Below are 16,825 nucleotides of genomic sequence, written 5' to 3' on the forward strand. Positions count from 1 at the left end.
CCTCTTAATCAACCTTACTCTATTCTAAAGTTCCCCTAATTTAAGTTTCCTTATCATTTGGATATGTGTTCACTAACTATTATAAATTGTGTTCACTCTCTATTGTCTTCTGTAGATTGATTTTGTTTTCGAAGATAGGCACCATATTTCCATTTTTGTTTTTTTTTTCTATACTTAGTACATAGGGTTTAGTGGCCATTTGATATATTTGTTAGTTCAATTAAATGAATCTGCAATTGCAAGACCTTTGGGGAGAGAGGGGATAGTTTCAGCCATTATTGTGACTAAAACAATTCTAGAAGTCCTAATCATTTGCGTCCTAGAAGAACAATCCAAGATAGTCTTGAGTGGGTCTATAATAATCTTCATGATTGTCATAAATTTTATTAACATAATGACTCAAAGTTGGCTTTGTGTTGAATATTTGAGTACATGGTCAAAATTGCCTCTTTCTTGATGCTGTATATTCTTCTACTTGTGGAGATCCTGGTTTTAGTCCCACTGTGGCAATTAAAAATTTAGTCTCAGTGTCAGAACCTCATTTTAGGGTATCCTGAATGTGGAGGTTTTTTTTAAACTTGAACTTTATTTACTCTTTCTGATTTTATAACAGTTTACCTAAGATAAACTGGTTCTCTAAATAACTAAGCTGATTCCCTATACCAGTTTAGAGTCTTTAGTTTCCTTAAACCATATTAAGGGATTTGATGACAAAAGCAAAACTGGGGCTTTTGTCTTTTCTCTTGGCCACTCTGATTTGCTGACTGATTTAACATTTATCTTCACAGTAGACATTATTATTAATAAATACTGATATTTGTTATGTAGTATATAAAAATGTTATTTAGAAGCAATGAGATTTGAACATTTAAAAGCTTACAATTTATGTGGAGGAGTATCACAGGACAAATAATCTTTTTGACTTAATCAGAGGTGTTCTATAAATATTTATTTACATATATACAGCATATAAAATGCAGGACATATTAAGAAGTACATCTTTGTACTCTTTCCATTAACATTGACTAATTTTAAAAATTCTTTTGGTGGGAACAGACTGTGGACTCTCGTAGTATTTTTTAGTCACAAAAGTTTGGAACTAAAGTAGTAGAGTGCTTTTTTTTCTTTCCATCTGTACAGCCTATTCCTAATGCCTTTACTATGTTTTGTTTCTTAGGCATTTGGAAACTTTATTTCCAAATGCTATTTATTTGCCATTATAGATAACTTTTTTATATCCCCCTCCTTGTCCCCAAAATGAAGTTGTTTCTTCTTTTTACAAATATTTTTCTTTATGAGAAAATTAGAATATACATCAGGAAAAGGAAAAGCCTAATAACCTTAATCCTGTCCACCCTGACAGTCCCTGTGAATACTCTGCTATAAGTTCTCATTGAAATCTTATTTTAAAATATTTCTGAATTTAAAAACATATTATTACCTTGGTTTTGCAAATTTGTATTTGTATTATTATTTTTTATAATGTCTGGTGACAATTTTCTAATCACTATGGTTTTACTTTTTTCTTGTTAGAAAGTGGAGCTGTTCCAAAAAGAAAAGATCCCTTAACACACACTAGTAATTCACTGCCTCGTTCAAAAACAGTTATGAAAACTGGATCCACAGGTCTTTCAAGCCACCACAGGGCACCTAGTTGCAGTGGTTTATCCATGGTTTCTGGAGCGAGACAGGGACCTGGTCCTGCAGCTGCCACTCATAAGGTATTCTGGGATAGTAACTTTAATTACAGTGCTTTTGCAGATGAACATGTTATGCTTGTTTAAGTTTCTTTATTCAATTTTTTTTTTTTTTTTTTTTTGAGACAGAGTCTCACTCTGTTGACCAGACTAGAGTGCCGTGGAGTCAGCCTAGCTGACAGCAAAAACTCCCAGGCTCAAGCAATCCTTCTGCCTCAGTCTCCTGTGTAGCTGGGACTACAGGCATGCGCCACCATGCCTGGCTAATTTTTTCTATGTATATCTTTAGTTGTCCAGCTAATTTCTTTCTGTTTTTAGTAGAGATAGGGTCTCGCTCTTGCTCAGGCTGGTCTCAAACTCCTGACCTCGAGCGATCCTCCTGCCTCAGCCTCCCAGAGTGCTAGGATTACAGGCAGGAGCCACCGTGCCCGGCTTAAGTTTCTTACAAGTACTTTGCAATACTTTAGAGAATGGGTAAGTTTTGACAAGTTAAATATCTTTTTTTTTTTAATCCACAAGGGCACATAGTTTTTTGGCCCTAAGTAGGCATTGCTTACCCAGCCTGTTTTATGTAATACTATATATTTCTTTTTAAATTATTTCAGTCTACATAAATGTTTTATAACATCAACATACCTAGAATTTTGTCACAATTCTAACAAGAATCAAAATTGTATGACACTGTTATCATAGGGCCTTTTTCTTTTATAAAAACTAAGTCTCTGGATAAAATCCTCTATAACCTACTTCATGCCAAATGTAGTTCTATAGTGAGTAGAGTTGTGCCTTGGGATACATATACAATTTTTATATTTTTATATCCTTTTTCCTATTTTTAAAGCTTGTATTCTATGAACTTTAAGGTTTATTAACTTGTGAAAAGTGTAAATGTGAAGTTGTATTTTTACATGGAAATTTTGTATCCTTTAAGGGTACTCCTAAAACAAATAGAACAAATAAACCTTCTACCCCTACAACTGCTCCTCGAAAGAAGAAAGACTTGAAGAATTTTAGGAATGTGGACAGCAACCTTGCTAACCTTATAATGAACGAAATTGTGGACAAGTAAGTTTTGCCATTAAAGTGTTTTATTTTATATTTTTATTTTTGAATTTCATTGTTAAAATGTATCAGTGACATAGATAATACTTTGATTTACATACTTTTTATGATAGTTTTTAATCATAAATGCAGAAAATCATTGCTTTATTGATTTAACTGTAGTTTCACAGATAACATAAAAATGACTACACTTGTAGAACCTAATCTTCATTTTGTAACAACTGAACCATATTTCTAATAGGGAACTAACTGAGATTTTGTTCCTTAGTGGAACAGCTGTTAAATTTGATGATATAGCTGGTCAAGAGTTGGCAAAACAAGCATTGCAAGAAATTGTTATTCTTCCTTCTCTGAGGCCTGAGGTAAGAACTTTATATTAGCATTTTCCTGTAACATCATCCATTACTGAATTCATAGTAATTGTAAAAAAATGTTTGGACTGTGCTAGAATGATTAATTCACATAAGGTAACAAGCAAAACATTAGCAATTGATACTGACAAATTAGTATAGGAGGGGAGAATGAATATAGGAGTTCCTAATTCCCAATCCATTTTTAAAATTTTTAGGAAAAATGGGCAGTAGAGCATAATTTTGATATCAAGGTGAGAGAGATTTAAAATAAGAGACAGAAATCATATTAGAGAAAAGATAAATTAAGATAAAAATAATTCTTTTTTTCTTTCTTTCTTTCTTTTTTTTTTTTTGGTAGAGATGAGGTCTCGCTATATTGACCAAGTTGGTCTTGAACTCCTGGCCTCAAGCGATCCTCCCACCTCAGCCTTCCAAAATGCTATGATTACAGGCGTGAGCCACCACACCTGGCCTGAAAATAATTCTTTAAGTATTAAAGTTTGAAGAACAATTTTTAGAAGAATTATTCTCAAGGATATTAATACATCAAAGTAGAGAGCCAATGAATGGTGGATAGGGACCTAACCTTCCATCCCATATGTTACGTATCATTGAGGAAGATAGGTAATATTGTAGTTGATAATAAATATGTGGTTTTCCATACTAAGCACTGTTTTGGGTTTTTGCAATTCACAGATTGCATGTTTAGTGCTGTTTCAATAATATTGCAAAAATAAATCTGAGGACCCACTTCTAGGTCACAGTTATTTCTCCTTGAACATTCAAATCTTATGGACTCATCAGTAACATCTAGTGGAAATACAATTTTGTGGCACATTGTGATGGATACACTATTAAATGAATATAACAAAGATTATGTGGCTCCATTTTTCCATAGTCTCAGTTGTTCTCATACTGCCTTCATGATGTTTTATCACTTGTGAGTACCAACTGTACTAGAATTTATGGAATATTTTTCAAGTCTACTTTCTTTCTTTCTTTTTTTTTTTTTTTTTGATACAGAGTCTTGCTCTGTTGACCAGGCTAGAGTGCCGTGGCGTCAAGCTCACAGCAACCTCAAACTCCTGGCCTTAAGCAATCCTTTTGCCTCAGCCTCCTGAGTAGCTGGGACTACAGGCATGCACCACCGTGCCCGGCTAGTTTTTTTCTGTATATATATTTTAGCTGTCCAGCTCATTTCTTTCTATTTTTAGTAGAGACGGAGTCTCGCTCTTGCTCAGGCTGTTCTCGAACTCCTGACCTCGAGCGATCCTCCTGCCTCGGCCTCCCAGAGTGCTAGGATTACAGGTGTGAGCCACCACGCCTGGCCCAGACTGAATATTGACAAAAAGCTGTTGAAAGAAGATTTGTATAATTGTAGACCTGAAAAGGATCTCAGCGGTTATCTAGTCCATTTGTTAATAAGGAAACTAGTCCTAAGAGGTATTCTTACTTGCTTAAGATTCTAGTTAAGTGGTAGGCCTAGCAAATGAAATAAGATTTCTAAGATTAGAACTGCCCCTGTCTTCAAAACAGTGTTGCATGAAAAATAAGAAAAGAAAGAAAAAACTACCTCTTCAGTGCTATAGCTGCCACCTAATTCTTAAGTGTAGGTTTTAGTATTTATTAAGAGCCATGCTTTTTAGGGTGGAAAAATATATCTAAAATTGTGAAGGTAATACTAAGGAAATATTTGGGCTATGCTAGGAAAGTCATTCAACTTTTTCTTTACCCAGGCCTTTAGAGAACACATCTAAAATAGAAAATAAGATTAAACAACATGAATTTGCATTTAGGCATATTTCCATGGTAGTGACATAATGTGCAATTAAGAGACTAGAATAATTTAAAAATGCCAGTTGCAAGTTACTTCAGATAATGTTGAATAACCTGGCCTCAGGAGAGACAGAAACCTTAGTAAATTGAAACCTAAGGAAGAGCAGGATCTGTCGAAGAGCCAGGCTTTAGGGTTTGTATTCTGGTACACACTTATCTTTATATTGCCACGCCTGCCAAATGAAACATTTTTTTCTTCTACTTCAGATTCTCAACAAAGGGAATATTATTTTCCTAGCTCAGCTTTTCACAATAGACCCACAAAATAGATCATGGTAAGCCTATGAATGGGTAAGACTTATCCCATAAAGTTCCCTGATTCTGCACAAAATCAGCTTTATTCCTAATTCCCCATAGTAGGAACCTTGCATGGACCGCAGTAGGGACATTGTTAGGTTGGATAGAAAGTTGGGTATGGCAGGCATTCTTCAGTATACTGACATTTTTATTTCATTGTAGAAACATGGAATTATTATTAAGTCATCTAACACTAAAACTGGTTTTAAGGAGATAAATAATACTAAAGATAAATTGTTCTCATAATTACTTAAAGTAAGTGCTTTAATTCTTGCTCATTTCATGAAGTCATAGATATGGAAGGAATATTGAAAAAACTCTCCTCCACCTCCCTACTATCATATAGGACCATGGGGATTTTTGGGGGGGTTTTTTTGTTTGTTTTTTTGAGACAAGGTCTTGCTCTGTTGCCCAGGCTAGAATGCAGTGGTGTCGTCATAGCTCACTGCAACCTCAAACTCCTGGGCTCAAGCAATCCTCCTGCCTCAGCCTCCCAGTAGCTGCGACTACAGGCACACACCACCACACCTGGCTAATTTTTTCTATTTTTAGTAGAGACAGGGTCTGGCTCTTGTTCAGGCTGGTCTTGAATTCCTGAGCTCAAGCGATCCTCCCACCTCGGCCTTCCGGAGTTGTAGGATTACATTCATGAGCCACCATGCCTGGCCCAAAACCGGTAGTGCTCTCTATCACTATTTCTAAGCAATTTGTCTATAATCTCCTTACTACTATCATGAGAATTCCCTTCGCCTTCCTTCTATGTTGGATCTCCTTTCTTTTGAATTCCTATTTTCTACTTTCATTGTTTCTCGTTTTGAAGCCATACATCCTCCAGTAACTTCCTGAGGAAGACTTGGTGTGAGGGAATTTTTTGTTATTTTGTATATTTGAAAATATCTTTATTCTTCTGGCTTCCCTTATTGATAATTTGATTGCAGAATCTAAGATTGGACTTCTTATTTTTATTTCTGAAAGCTTTGTGGATCTTCTGTTTATGCTGCTTTTCTGATATTTTACAATGATTTGCTTGATGCATTTTCTTTTTTTTCCTTCACTGTGCAGTTTTCTGGATACTCATCCTTCAATTCTGAGGAAAGTTGTAGGAGTCTAATTCTTTTTCCCTTTATTTTCTTTGATCCATCTTTCTCTCTCTCTCTCTTCTTTTTTTTAAATAGAGACAGGGTCTCACTCTTGCTCAGGCTGGTCTTTAACTCCTGAGCTCAAGTGATTCTCCCACCCCAGGCTCCCAGAGTGCTAGGATTATGGGCATGAGCCACTGCACCCCTGGTCAGATCCATCTTTCTCAAACCTTTTTGTGGATGGTTCTTGAACCCTTGAATGCTCTTTAATTGATATTCTGGTTTTCCTGTCTCTCCTCTTAAGTCTTTATTTCTTTATCCTTTATTGTACTTGCTGGGAGATTTCATCCAATTTCTTTTCTTTTTTTTAATTATTTTTTTCCTAGTCCAGTAGAACACAGATTTATTTTCTATTTCCCTGACATTTCAGATATCATTAATTTAGCTTTAAGAGCTCGCTCGCTCACTCTTCCTTCCTTCCTTCCTTCCTTCCTTCCTTCCTTCCTTCCTTCCTTCCTCTTTCTTTCTTTCTTTCTCTTTCTTTCTTTCTTTCTTTCTTTCTTTCTTTCTTTCTTTCTTTCTTTCTTTCTTTCTTTCTTTCTTTCTTTCTTTCTTTCTTTTCTTTCTTTTCTTTCTTTTCTTTTCTTTCTTTTCTTTCTTTCTTTTCTTTCTTTCCTTCTTTCCTTCCTTCCTTCTTTCCTTCTTTCTTTGAGTCTCACTCTGTCACCCAGGCTAGAGTACAGTGGCATTAGCCTAGATTACAGCAACCTCAAACTCCTGGGCTCCAGTGATCCTCCTGCCGCAGCCTCCCAAGAATCTGGGACTACAGGCATGTGCCACCACACCTGGCTAATTTTTCTATTTTTAGTAGAGACAGTGTCTCACTCTTGCTCAGGCTGGTCTCGAACTGCCAACCTCAAGCGATCCTCCTGCTTCAGCCTCCCAGAGTGCTAGGATTACAGGTGTGAGCCACTGCACCCAGCCCCAAGAGCTCTTTCTTATCCTCTGATTGATCCTTTTTTATAGCTTCCTATTCTTGTTTCATAGATGGAGGTTCTTCTTTGTCTCTAAGAATATTAGAGTTTTTATGAAGTTTTGTTTACTGTATTGTCTCTCTTTCACCTAGATTCCTTTTTATTCTTTTTCTTTTAAACTCTTTCATGTTGGAAGCTTCTCTAAAGTGTCTTGTTATTCTGGTTGTCCATTCATACTATAGTGGAAGAATAAAAAAGTTGATTACAACTTTGTACTGTAGGTAAGTAGAGCTTGGTGATAGTGGGATAATCACAAGATGATCAAGCAGAAAGCTTGCTATTTATTTGGTTTCTCCAAATGACCGTAGGTGTTAACCGTTTTTTCCTGGGGTTATTCAGATTCTTTAAAATGTAACCCAAAATTTCTAGAAAGTAACATATGGAAAATCTAGGTGACCTTTGGTTCAGCAGTGACTTCTTAGACACTTTCTTTCCTTGAAAGAAAACACTGATAAGTTTAACCTTGTCAAAATTAAAAACTTTTGCTCTATGAAAGACATTGTTAAAAGAATGAAAACACAAACCACAGTCTGGGAGAAAATCTTTGCAAAATATATTATCTGACGAAGAACTGGTATCCAAAATATACAAAGAACTTTTAGAACTCAACAAGAAAATAAACAACCCAATTAATAAATGAGCAAAAGATCTGAGCAGAGACCTCACCAAAGATGATATACAGATGGCAAACAAGCACAGGAAAATATGCTTGACATCATATGCCTTCAAATAAATTGCTCATTAAAACAACAAGAAGGCCAGGTGTGGTAGCTCATACCTGTAATCCTAGCCTTTGGGAGGCTGAGGCAGAAGAATTGCTTGAGGCTAGGAGTTAAAAATCAGCCTGAGTGAGAGTGAGACTCTGTCTCTACCAAAAAATAGAAAAATTAGCCGGGCATCATGATACTTGCCCATAGTCCCAGCTACTTGGGAGGGTGAGACAGGAGGATTGCTTGAGCCCAGGAGTTCGTGGTTTCAGTGAGCTATGATAACACCACTGCACTCTAGTTTGGGCAGCAGAGCAAGATACTGTCTCAAAAAACAAAAACAAAAAATATGGCCGGACACAGTGGCTCGCTCCTATAATCCTAGCACTTTGGGAGGCCGAGGCAGAAGGATTGCTTAAGGCCAGGAGTTCAAGAGCAGTCTGAGCAACACAATGAGAACCTGTCTCTACAAAAAATTTTAAAAATTAGCAGGGTGTGGTAATGTGCACCTATAGTCCCAGCTACTTGGGAGGCTGAGGTGGGAGGATCACTGGAGCCCAGGAGTTTGAGGTTGCAGTGAGCTATAGATGGCACTGCACTCTAGCCTCAGCAACAGAGTGAGACCCTGTTTCAAATAAATAAATAAATAAATAAATAAATAATAAATAAACAAATAAATAAAACAAAAAATCCATAGGATACTATCGTACCCTATTAGAATGCTAAAATCCAAAACATTGATAGCACTAATTTCTGGCAAGGATGTGGAGCAATGGGAACTTTCATTTATTGCTGATGGGAATGCTGATGGTTTCTTACAAAACTAAAGGTACTCTTACCATGTGATCCAACAACCCTACTCTTTGGTATTTACCCAGAGAAGTCAAAACAGTATGTCCACACAAAAACCGGCACATGAATGTTTCTAGCAATTTTATTCATAATTGCCAAAACTTGGAAGCAACCAAGATGTCCATCAGTAGGTTAATGGATAAACAAGAGTGTGGTACATCCACATCATGGAGTATTATTTAGGAACAAAAATAAATGAGCTATTAAGCCACAAAAGGATATGGAGGAATTTTAATGCATATTGCTAAATGAAAGAAGCCAACCTGAAAAGGCTACATACCTTATGATTTCAACTATATGACATTCTGGAAAAGGCAAGACTGTGGAGACAGTGAAAGATCAGTGGTTGCCAGGGGTGTGTCAGGAAGTAAGAAAGGATGAATAGATGGACCACAGGGTAGTTTTAGGGCAGTGAAACTATTCTATGGTACTAATGGTGGATATGTGTCATTATGCATTTGTCGAAATCCATAGGCCGGGCACAGTGGCTCACGCCTGTAATCCTAGCACTCTGGGAGGCCGAGGCGGGTGGATTGCTCGAGGTCAGGAGTTCGAGACCAGCCTCAGCAAGAGCGAGACCACCGTCTCTACTAAAAATAGAAAGAAATTATCTGGACAACTAAAAATATATATATAGAAAAAATTAGCTGGGCATGGTGGCGCATGCCTGTAGTCCCAGCTACTGGGGAGGCTGAGGCAGTAGGATCGCTTAAGCCCAGGAGTTTGAGGTTGCTGTGAGCTAGGCTGATGCCACGGCACTCACTCTAGCCCGGGCAACAGAGCGAGACTCTGTCTCAAAAAAAGAAAAAAGAAATCCATAGAATATAAACCATAAAGAATGAACCCTAATGTAAGCTATGGACTTTAGGTAATAATAATGTATCATCATTTGTACAAATGTACGCCACCAATAGAAGATGTTAATAATAGGGAAAGTTGGGGAGGAATGAAGAGTTATATGGGATCTCTCAGTACTTTCTGGTCAATTTTCTGTAAACCTAAAACTGCTCAAAAAATATTTTTTAAAAAATTGAATCTTGGACATTTCACATGATTCAAGTTAGAAGTACATACACCTTTGCTATTAAGTGAAGTATATTCAGTCTAGTGCTTTATCCTTGACTCTTGCCATGCCTAGTGTTCCTGAGTCTGGAGGATCTGGTTTAATTTCTCTGGAGAAGGAAACCCCAGCCTCCTGTGGTTGTGGTTGGCACTTTCCTGTCTGTTCTTTGTGGGGAGCAGGAACATGGGTTGAGTTGTTCCTCATACCAACTTTCAGTCAGTTCCTCTGTTTTTGGCTGATTATCTTTCTATTGCTTTCTTTTTAAAATTTTATTAAATTTTTTTTTTTTTTTTTTTTAAGAGACAGGGTCCCACTCAGCTGCTCAGGCAGGAATGCAGTGGCATAATCACAGCTCACTGCAACCTTGAACTCCTGGATTCAAGCAATCTTCCTGCTTCAGCCTCCTGAGCAGCTGTGACTATAGGCATGCCACCACACCTGGCTAATTTTTAAAATTTTTTATAAAGATAGGATCTTGCTATATTGCCCAGGCTGGTCTTGAACTCCTGGCCTCAAGTGATCCTCCTGCTTCAGCCTCCCAAAATGGTTAGATTACAGTTATAAGCCTCCACACCCAGCTTCTACTGCTTTCTGTGGCACCTGAGCCTTCTTGGGATTTCTTGTTGACATCAGCTTGCTTCTTGTATCTAGATATGCCCTTCATAAATAGGCACGTAGGTTTTTAGCTCATTCAGCTCTGCTAAATAATTTACCATATTTTATCAATTCTCCATCGTACAATTTATTGTGAAATTTATTGTGTCCTCTGTTATCTCCTTTCCTATTTTTGTTTGTAAGATTTGTTTTATTAGTATAATTTTAGTGGGATTTCTAATCAGAGAAACATACCTATGTTCAGTTTGTCTTGTTTAACCAGTCTACTTTCATTTTATCACTGAGGAGTTCATTTTATTTCATTTTGTTTTCTTATGTTTTTAATTATTATGCTAAATTACTGATTATGTGTTCCCCTTTAAAATCTTGGGCAGCTCTCTTTGGAAGGATGCTACTGAAAAAGGATGTTTTTAGATGACAAATAATACTTAAAATATCTGGAAAAGATTATCTCCAGAATCATAGTTGTGATCTAAAGTATGTGTTCTTAAGTTGTTCACAGGGCTTAGAGCTCCTGCAAGAGGATTGTTACTCTTTGGTCCACCTGGAAATGGGAAGACAATGCTGGTAAGAATTCTTTCAAATTTGAGCATTCTATTGAGATATTAGGGATAATAGGGAAAAAGGAAACTTTGTATTGTCCCTGAGTCTATTTTTGCTTTTTGCTATGATATACTTCTCTTAAGTTTTTTAACTAGTTCTCAGAGCAGAAATAGATGAAAAACCAGATATGTTACCCTTAGTATGTTTTTGGTTCATTAAATTTAAGTGTAATTGTCATTATTTTTCCAAATTAAATAATAAAATTTTACCATAGAAGAGCTTACCATATTGAGTATCTTTCTAACCCTAAATTTTTTTTACTATCTTAATGGCTTTATTTAAATAATCAGTATGTTACAGATTTTTTTTAGTATACTTTTACCAAAAGATTTTACCAGTATCTGGATACCTCTTTCCTCTGCATAGCTTTTCTACAGGGAAAAAAATGAAAAGGAAGGATTAACTTTTTCCTTAGCTATTTATCGTTCTCTAAGCAGTTGCCTTTCTATTCCTAAGAAGAAAAAAGAATAGCACTTTTTTTTTTTAACCTCTCTCTATTCATTCTCTCTTATAAAGGAAAAGAGTAGAAAGAAGCACAGCTCTTCCTAGAACCTTTCCTCATTGCTGAAAAGGAAACACATTGATGCCATGTATTGGGAGTTGTGTTATACCTTGCATTTTAAGATAATCTTTTCTTGTACTTAAATCAATCAAATGTGGTTATTATCTTTAAGCAAGATATTGAACTAATTTAATATTTGCTCTTGTGATTTTTAAAGGCTAAAGCAGTAGCTGCAGAATCTAATGCAACCTTCTTTAACATAAGTGCTGCAAGCTTAACTTCAAAATATGTGAGTGTTCTTTTTTTCTTGTATTGTCATGTTTTAAGCTAATGTCTAAATGTTACTATGTTAAGTATAAATGGTAATATTTCACAAAAATACTTTTCTGTGAGTTTTGTATCTATTATTTACATGTGATTGATATCAGTCTTCAAAGTAGAAAATTATATGCATTCGTTAGACTCTTTTAAAATTAGAATTGTATTTTCAAATACTGTATTGGTTTACTAGCACTGTGTAACAAAATACCATAAACTGGCTGGCTTAAACATAAGAAATTTATTGTCTCCCAGTTTTAGAGGCTAGATGTCTAAGATCAAAGTGTTGTCAGGGTTATTAGTTCCTTCTGAGGGCCGGGGGAGAATATGTTACATGCCTCTCTCCTAGCTTCTGGTCATTTGCTAGCAATCTTTGGTATTCCTTGGCTTGTAGATGAACTAAAATATGACAGAAGATTTTCTTGATGCTTTTGGTTATTTTATACTACAATTTAGTTTTGTTTTTTCCATTCACTTTCCAGTGACCCTATAGTGGTATTCAAAGAAGTGCTCAGTCTAGTTTTGGAGTAGGGCAGGCATGACTGCAGAGCTGAAAGAGAGTCATTTGTCTGTTTTGTGGAACCAGTGTGTGAATATAACTGAATTGCAAAACTGTGAAGTAGTTTCTGTCAAACCTTATTCTGCTTTGTCTTTCTCTCCCTGTCTCCCCTTTTCACTTGGTTGCCCAGTGATGTCCTATTCTCTGTTTGCTCCTTATAAAACTATTATGGTTAAAAGTGTTTTACCAAACATACCTAAACTGAAATGTGAATCTCGGATGAAGGAATATATTACTGGTAAAAGTTTGAAGTTTTGGCATTCTGTGCAGTGAAATGCAGGAGTGGTTACCACATGATCTGGGCAGTGTCTTTCCATGAGTGGCTAAGAGGGTAACTTTACTGTCCTCAATCTATCACAGCCTTCAGATTTGCAGAGAAAGAAACTTGATTTTATTAGCACCCCAAGAGTAGATCTGTGTCTTAGGAACAGACGTGATATCAGAATTGTCTAGCTGGCATGAACAGCATATTCTTTCACTATAATTAGATGTGTTGGGAAGGTTATTTGTAAGGTTATATAATAGTCAATGAATTAAAGAATGGCAAATTTGACACATGGACCATAGTTTGAGTATTTTGTGGCATCAGGCTAAAATGGCCTCCATCCCTATGAGAAACAGCCTTGCCATTGGATCCATAGTGTTTGAAGTCCATTTGTTAAGACTCCCTCTCCCCTGGACAGTTCTTCAACTATTACTATGCTTTTTCTTACCACAGGACTTTTCTTTCATGGAATTTCTTTTATTAGGACCACTGTCTTCTGGTTATCTTGGACTCATTCTTCATATATCAATTGAAATGTTATAATCTTCCCTACCCCCTTATTATCCTCATGCACTATTTACCTCTCATGTGTCATAGTCACTGAAATTATAATTCATATTCATTGATGTGATCATTTCTGTTGTATGTGGTATCACTGTCATCTGCACTAGAAGACAGTCTCCATGAGGGCAGAGACTGTTGCCATGTGTTCTTATTCACAGTGCCTTGAACAGTATCTGGCAACAAGTAGGTATTGAATAAATATTTGTGGAATAAATAATCATTTTAAGTAGAGATACTGTTCTTTTACCTGTATCTTATTGATTAGGGAACTGCAAAGAAGTTCATTGATATGCTCAAGATCTCATAACCAAGAAGTAGGAAATCAGAATTTGAGTTCCAATGAATGTGGCTTGACAGCCTGAGTCCTTTCATTAAAAATTTTACAGCAGCTATTCTCTTTTATCCGTATCTGTTTCAAGACTATTTCCTTTCATCTTCATGATTCCTTAAACAATTCAAAGTCCATGATCTTAACCCCATATCTCATACTGCTTCTTAATTTTTTTTTTTTTTTTTGAGACAGCGTCTCATTCTGTTGTGCAGGCTAGAGTGCAGTGACGTCATCATAGCTCACTACAACGTCAAACTCCTAGGCTCAAGTGATCCTCCTGCCTCAGCCTCCTGAGTAGCTGGGACTACAGGCACGTGCCACTATGCTCGGCTAATTTTTCTATATTTGGTAGACATAGGGTCTTGCTCTTGCTCAGGCTAGTCTCAAACTCCTGGTCTCAAGCAATCTTCCTGCCTCGGCCTCCCACGGTGCCAAGGTTACAGGCATGAGCCACCGTGCCCAGCCATATATCTTGAAGCAAGTTTACTTTAAAGAAAGTTGGAGTATTTAGTTCATCATCTGGATAGCTCTAGTTAATAAAACTTTTTTTATGTCTAACTGAAATCTTCTTCTTCTAATTTTTTACACTTTTCTTAAGTATTATGTATATAATAAAACTCTTGTTTTCTTTTATGAGACAGCCTTTCAAATATGTAGGAATTTAATGTTATATCTGCTTTTTTCCCCTTTCTGGATTAGTTACTATCTTAGTTATCTTCCTGTGATCTCATCCCAGTTTGTCAGTATGCATATATTATGCTAAGAACTGAATATTTTGCTTCAGATGTGATCTCGCTTTTAAAGATTTAAAAAGAAAGTATTGTTTAGTATTATTTAGACGCTCTGTTTCTTTTTTTTTTTTTTTTGAGACAGAGTCTCACTTTGTTGCCTGGGCTAGAGTGAGTGCCGTGGCATCAGCCTAGCTCACAGCAACCTCAAACTCCTGGGCTTAAGCGATCCTACTGCCTCAGCCTCCCGAGTAGCTGGGACTACAGGCATGAGCCACCATGCCCGGCTAATTTTTTCTATATATATTTTTAGTTGGCCAGATAATTTATTTCTTTTTTTTTTTTTTTTTTTTTAGTAGAGACGGGGTCTCGCTCAGGCTGGTCTCAAACTCCTGACCTGGAGCGATCCACCTGCCTCGGCCTCCCAGAGGGCTAGGATTACAGGCGTGAGCCACCACGCCCGGCCTAGATGCTCTGTTTCTTATGATATATCCTGAGAAACCTTTTTTCAGGAACTGCATCATAGATGTTGGCAACATTTGTGTTATTAAAATATCTAGATTTTTTTCCCACAAAAAATCAGTTACAAATATATCTTACCATTTTATTATTGATTAACCTTGTTTATTGAAGGATTTACATTTAGGAAAATGTTTATACCATTAGTATGCAGCTCAGTGTATTATCACAAAGTGAATACTTTTTCATAATCGCCACCCAGGTCAAGAAATAGATTGTTCCCTGTACCCCTGAAAAGCTCCCCCCATTTTTATCTACTCCTCTCCCAAAAACCACTTGACTACTAATATAGTAGTAGGAACCTATCTTTGAACTTTATATAAATGTAATCATACAAGATTTTGTGTGTGTTGGGCTTCTTTCATTAGCATTATATTTGTGAGATTTATCTAGATTAGGCACATGTAGTTGTAGTTTTATTGTTTTATATAAACAATTTTAATTCTTATATTTTAGAACTGCTAATTAACATGCTTATGTTGTATTAATTTTTGAAAAAACACAGTATTCCCATCCTTTGCAGTTTACAAAATATTCTTTCAGTTTTTCTTTAAAAAAATTCTTTCAAAATTTTTATAGTTTGGTCTTCAGTACATCCATGCGCTACTAGATTAAAAAATGGTAATATTCAGGTTGTCTGTGTCTAACAGTTAAAAAAAACCAAAAAAGAAGTGGTGGGCCAGGGGTGGTGGCTCACACCTGTAATCCTAGCACTCTGGGAGGCCGAGATGGGAGGATCGCTTGAAGTAAGGAGTTCGAGACCAGCCTCAGCAAGAGCAAGACCATGTCTCTACTAAAAATAGAATGAAATTAGCTGGGCAACTAAAATAGAAAATATTAGCTGGGCATGGTAGTGCATGCCTATAGTCCCAGCTACTTGGGAGGCTGAGACAGTAGGATTGCTTAAGCCCAGGAGTTTGAGGTTGCTGTGAGCTAGGCTGACGCCATGGCACTCTAGCCCAGGCAACATTAAGACTCTGTCTTAAAAAAAAAAAAAAAAGAACTGGTAATAACAGAAAAGCTGATGATATATTTCCCTTATATTATCTTTTTTGTGATAAGTCAAATCTTTTAAAAGTTTCTTTAAATAATATTTTAATAAGCTTTAATGCTTAAAATAGTCTCAATTTGTAAAGTAGTTAAAAGTAACTATAAAATGGTACCCCTTTTCCTGATTACATTTTCCTTCCTGTGTGAAATTTTGCAGGTAAAGTTATTATTAAAGTAGGTTTACCCAAATGATGCACATAATGTAACAAAAAGCACTCTCTTCAAAGTTAGGAAATACGAATTTCAACCTAACTTTTATACTAAGCTGGCCTTAGAAAAGTATCACTTTAGGCCTACTTCAGCTATAAGATGTAAATGTTGGTTGGGTGCAGTGGCTCACACCTGTGATCCTAGCACTGTGGGAGGCTGAGGTGGGAGGATTGCTTGAGCTCAGGAGTTCAAAACCAGCTTGAGCAAGAGGGAGACCCATCTCTACTAAAAATAGAAAAAAAACATTAGTCTCAGGCATCATGGTGTAGGCCTGTAGTCCCAGCTACTTGGGAGGCTGAGGCAGGAGGATCACTTGAGCCCAGGAGTTTGAGGTTGCTGTGAGCTACAGTGACACTACTGTGCTCTATCCAGAGCAACAGAGCAAGACTGTGTCTCAAAAAAAAAAAAAAAAAGTTAATATCATAAGAGGTAATCTCTTGACTTTCAGTTCCGAGAATATTTGTTTTGATGATTGTAGATCTGAAGCCATTCCTTTTATTTATTTGTTTTTAATTGAAATTTTCAATAAAAAGAATAAATGTCACCTAAAGAACAGAATGGTTTTTATAGTAGATTATCAC

The 16,825-nt window shown here is 36.4% G+C and overlaps 1 protein-coding gene across 2 annotated transcripts in view; it reads left to right on the forward strand.

The window, feature by feature from the left end:
• SPAST (spastin) overlaps positions 1–16,825 on the forward strand; it is a 59,020-nt gene that overhangs the window by 26,908 nt on the left and 15,287 nt on the right. For both annotated transcript variants that reach the window (XM_045549342.1, XM_045549343.1), the window contains exons 5-9: positions 1,534–1,721; positions 2,629–2,762; positions 3,028–3,121; positions 11,088–11,162; positions 11,918–11,989. In XM_045549342.1, the coding sequence (XP_045405298.1) occupies positions 1,534–1,721; positions 2,629–2,762; positions 3,028–3,121; positions 11,088–11,162; positions 11,918–11,989 (563 nt within the window). The remainder of the gene's footprint in view (positions 1–1,533; positions 1,722–2,628; positions 2,763–3,027; positions 3,122–11,087; positions 11,163–11,917; positions 11,990–16,825) is intronic.

This window comes from Lemur catta, chromosome 4, assembly GCF_020740605.2.
Source record: "Lemur catta isolate mLemCat1 chromosome 4, mLemCat1.pri, whole genome shotgun sequence".
NCBI classification, from domain to species: Eukaryota; Metazoa; Chordata; class Mammalia; order Primates; family Lemuridae; genus Lemur; species Lemur catta.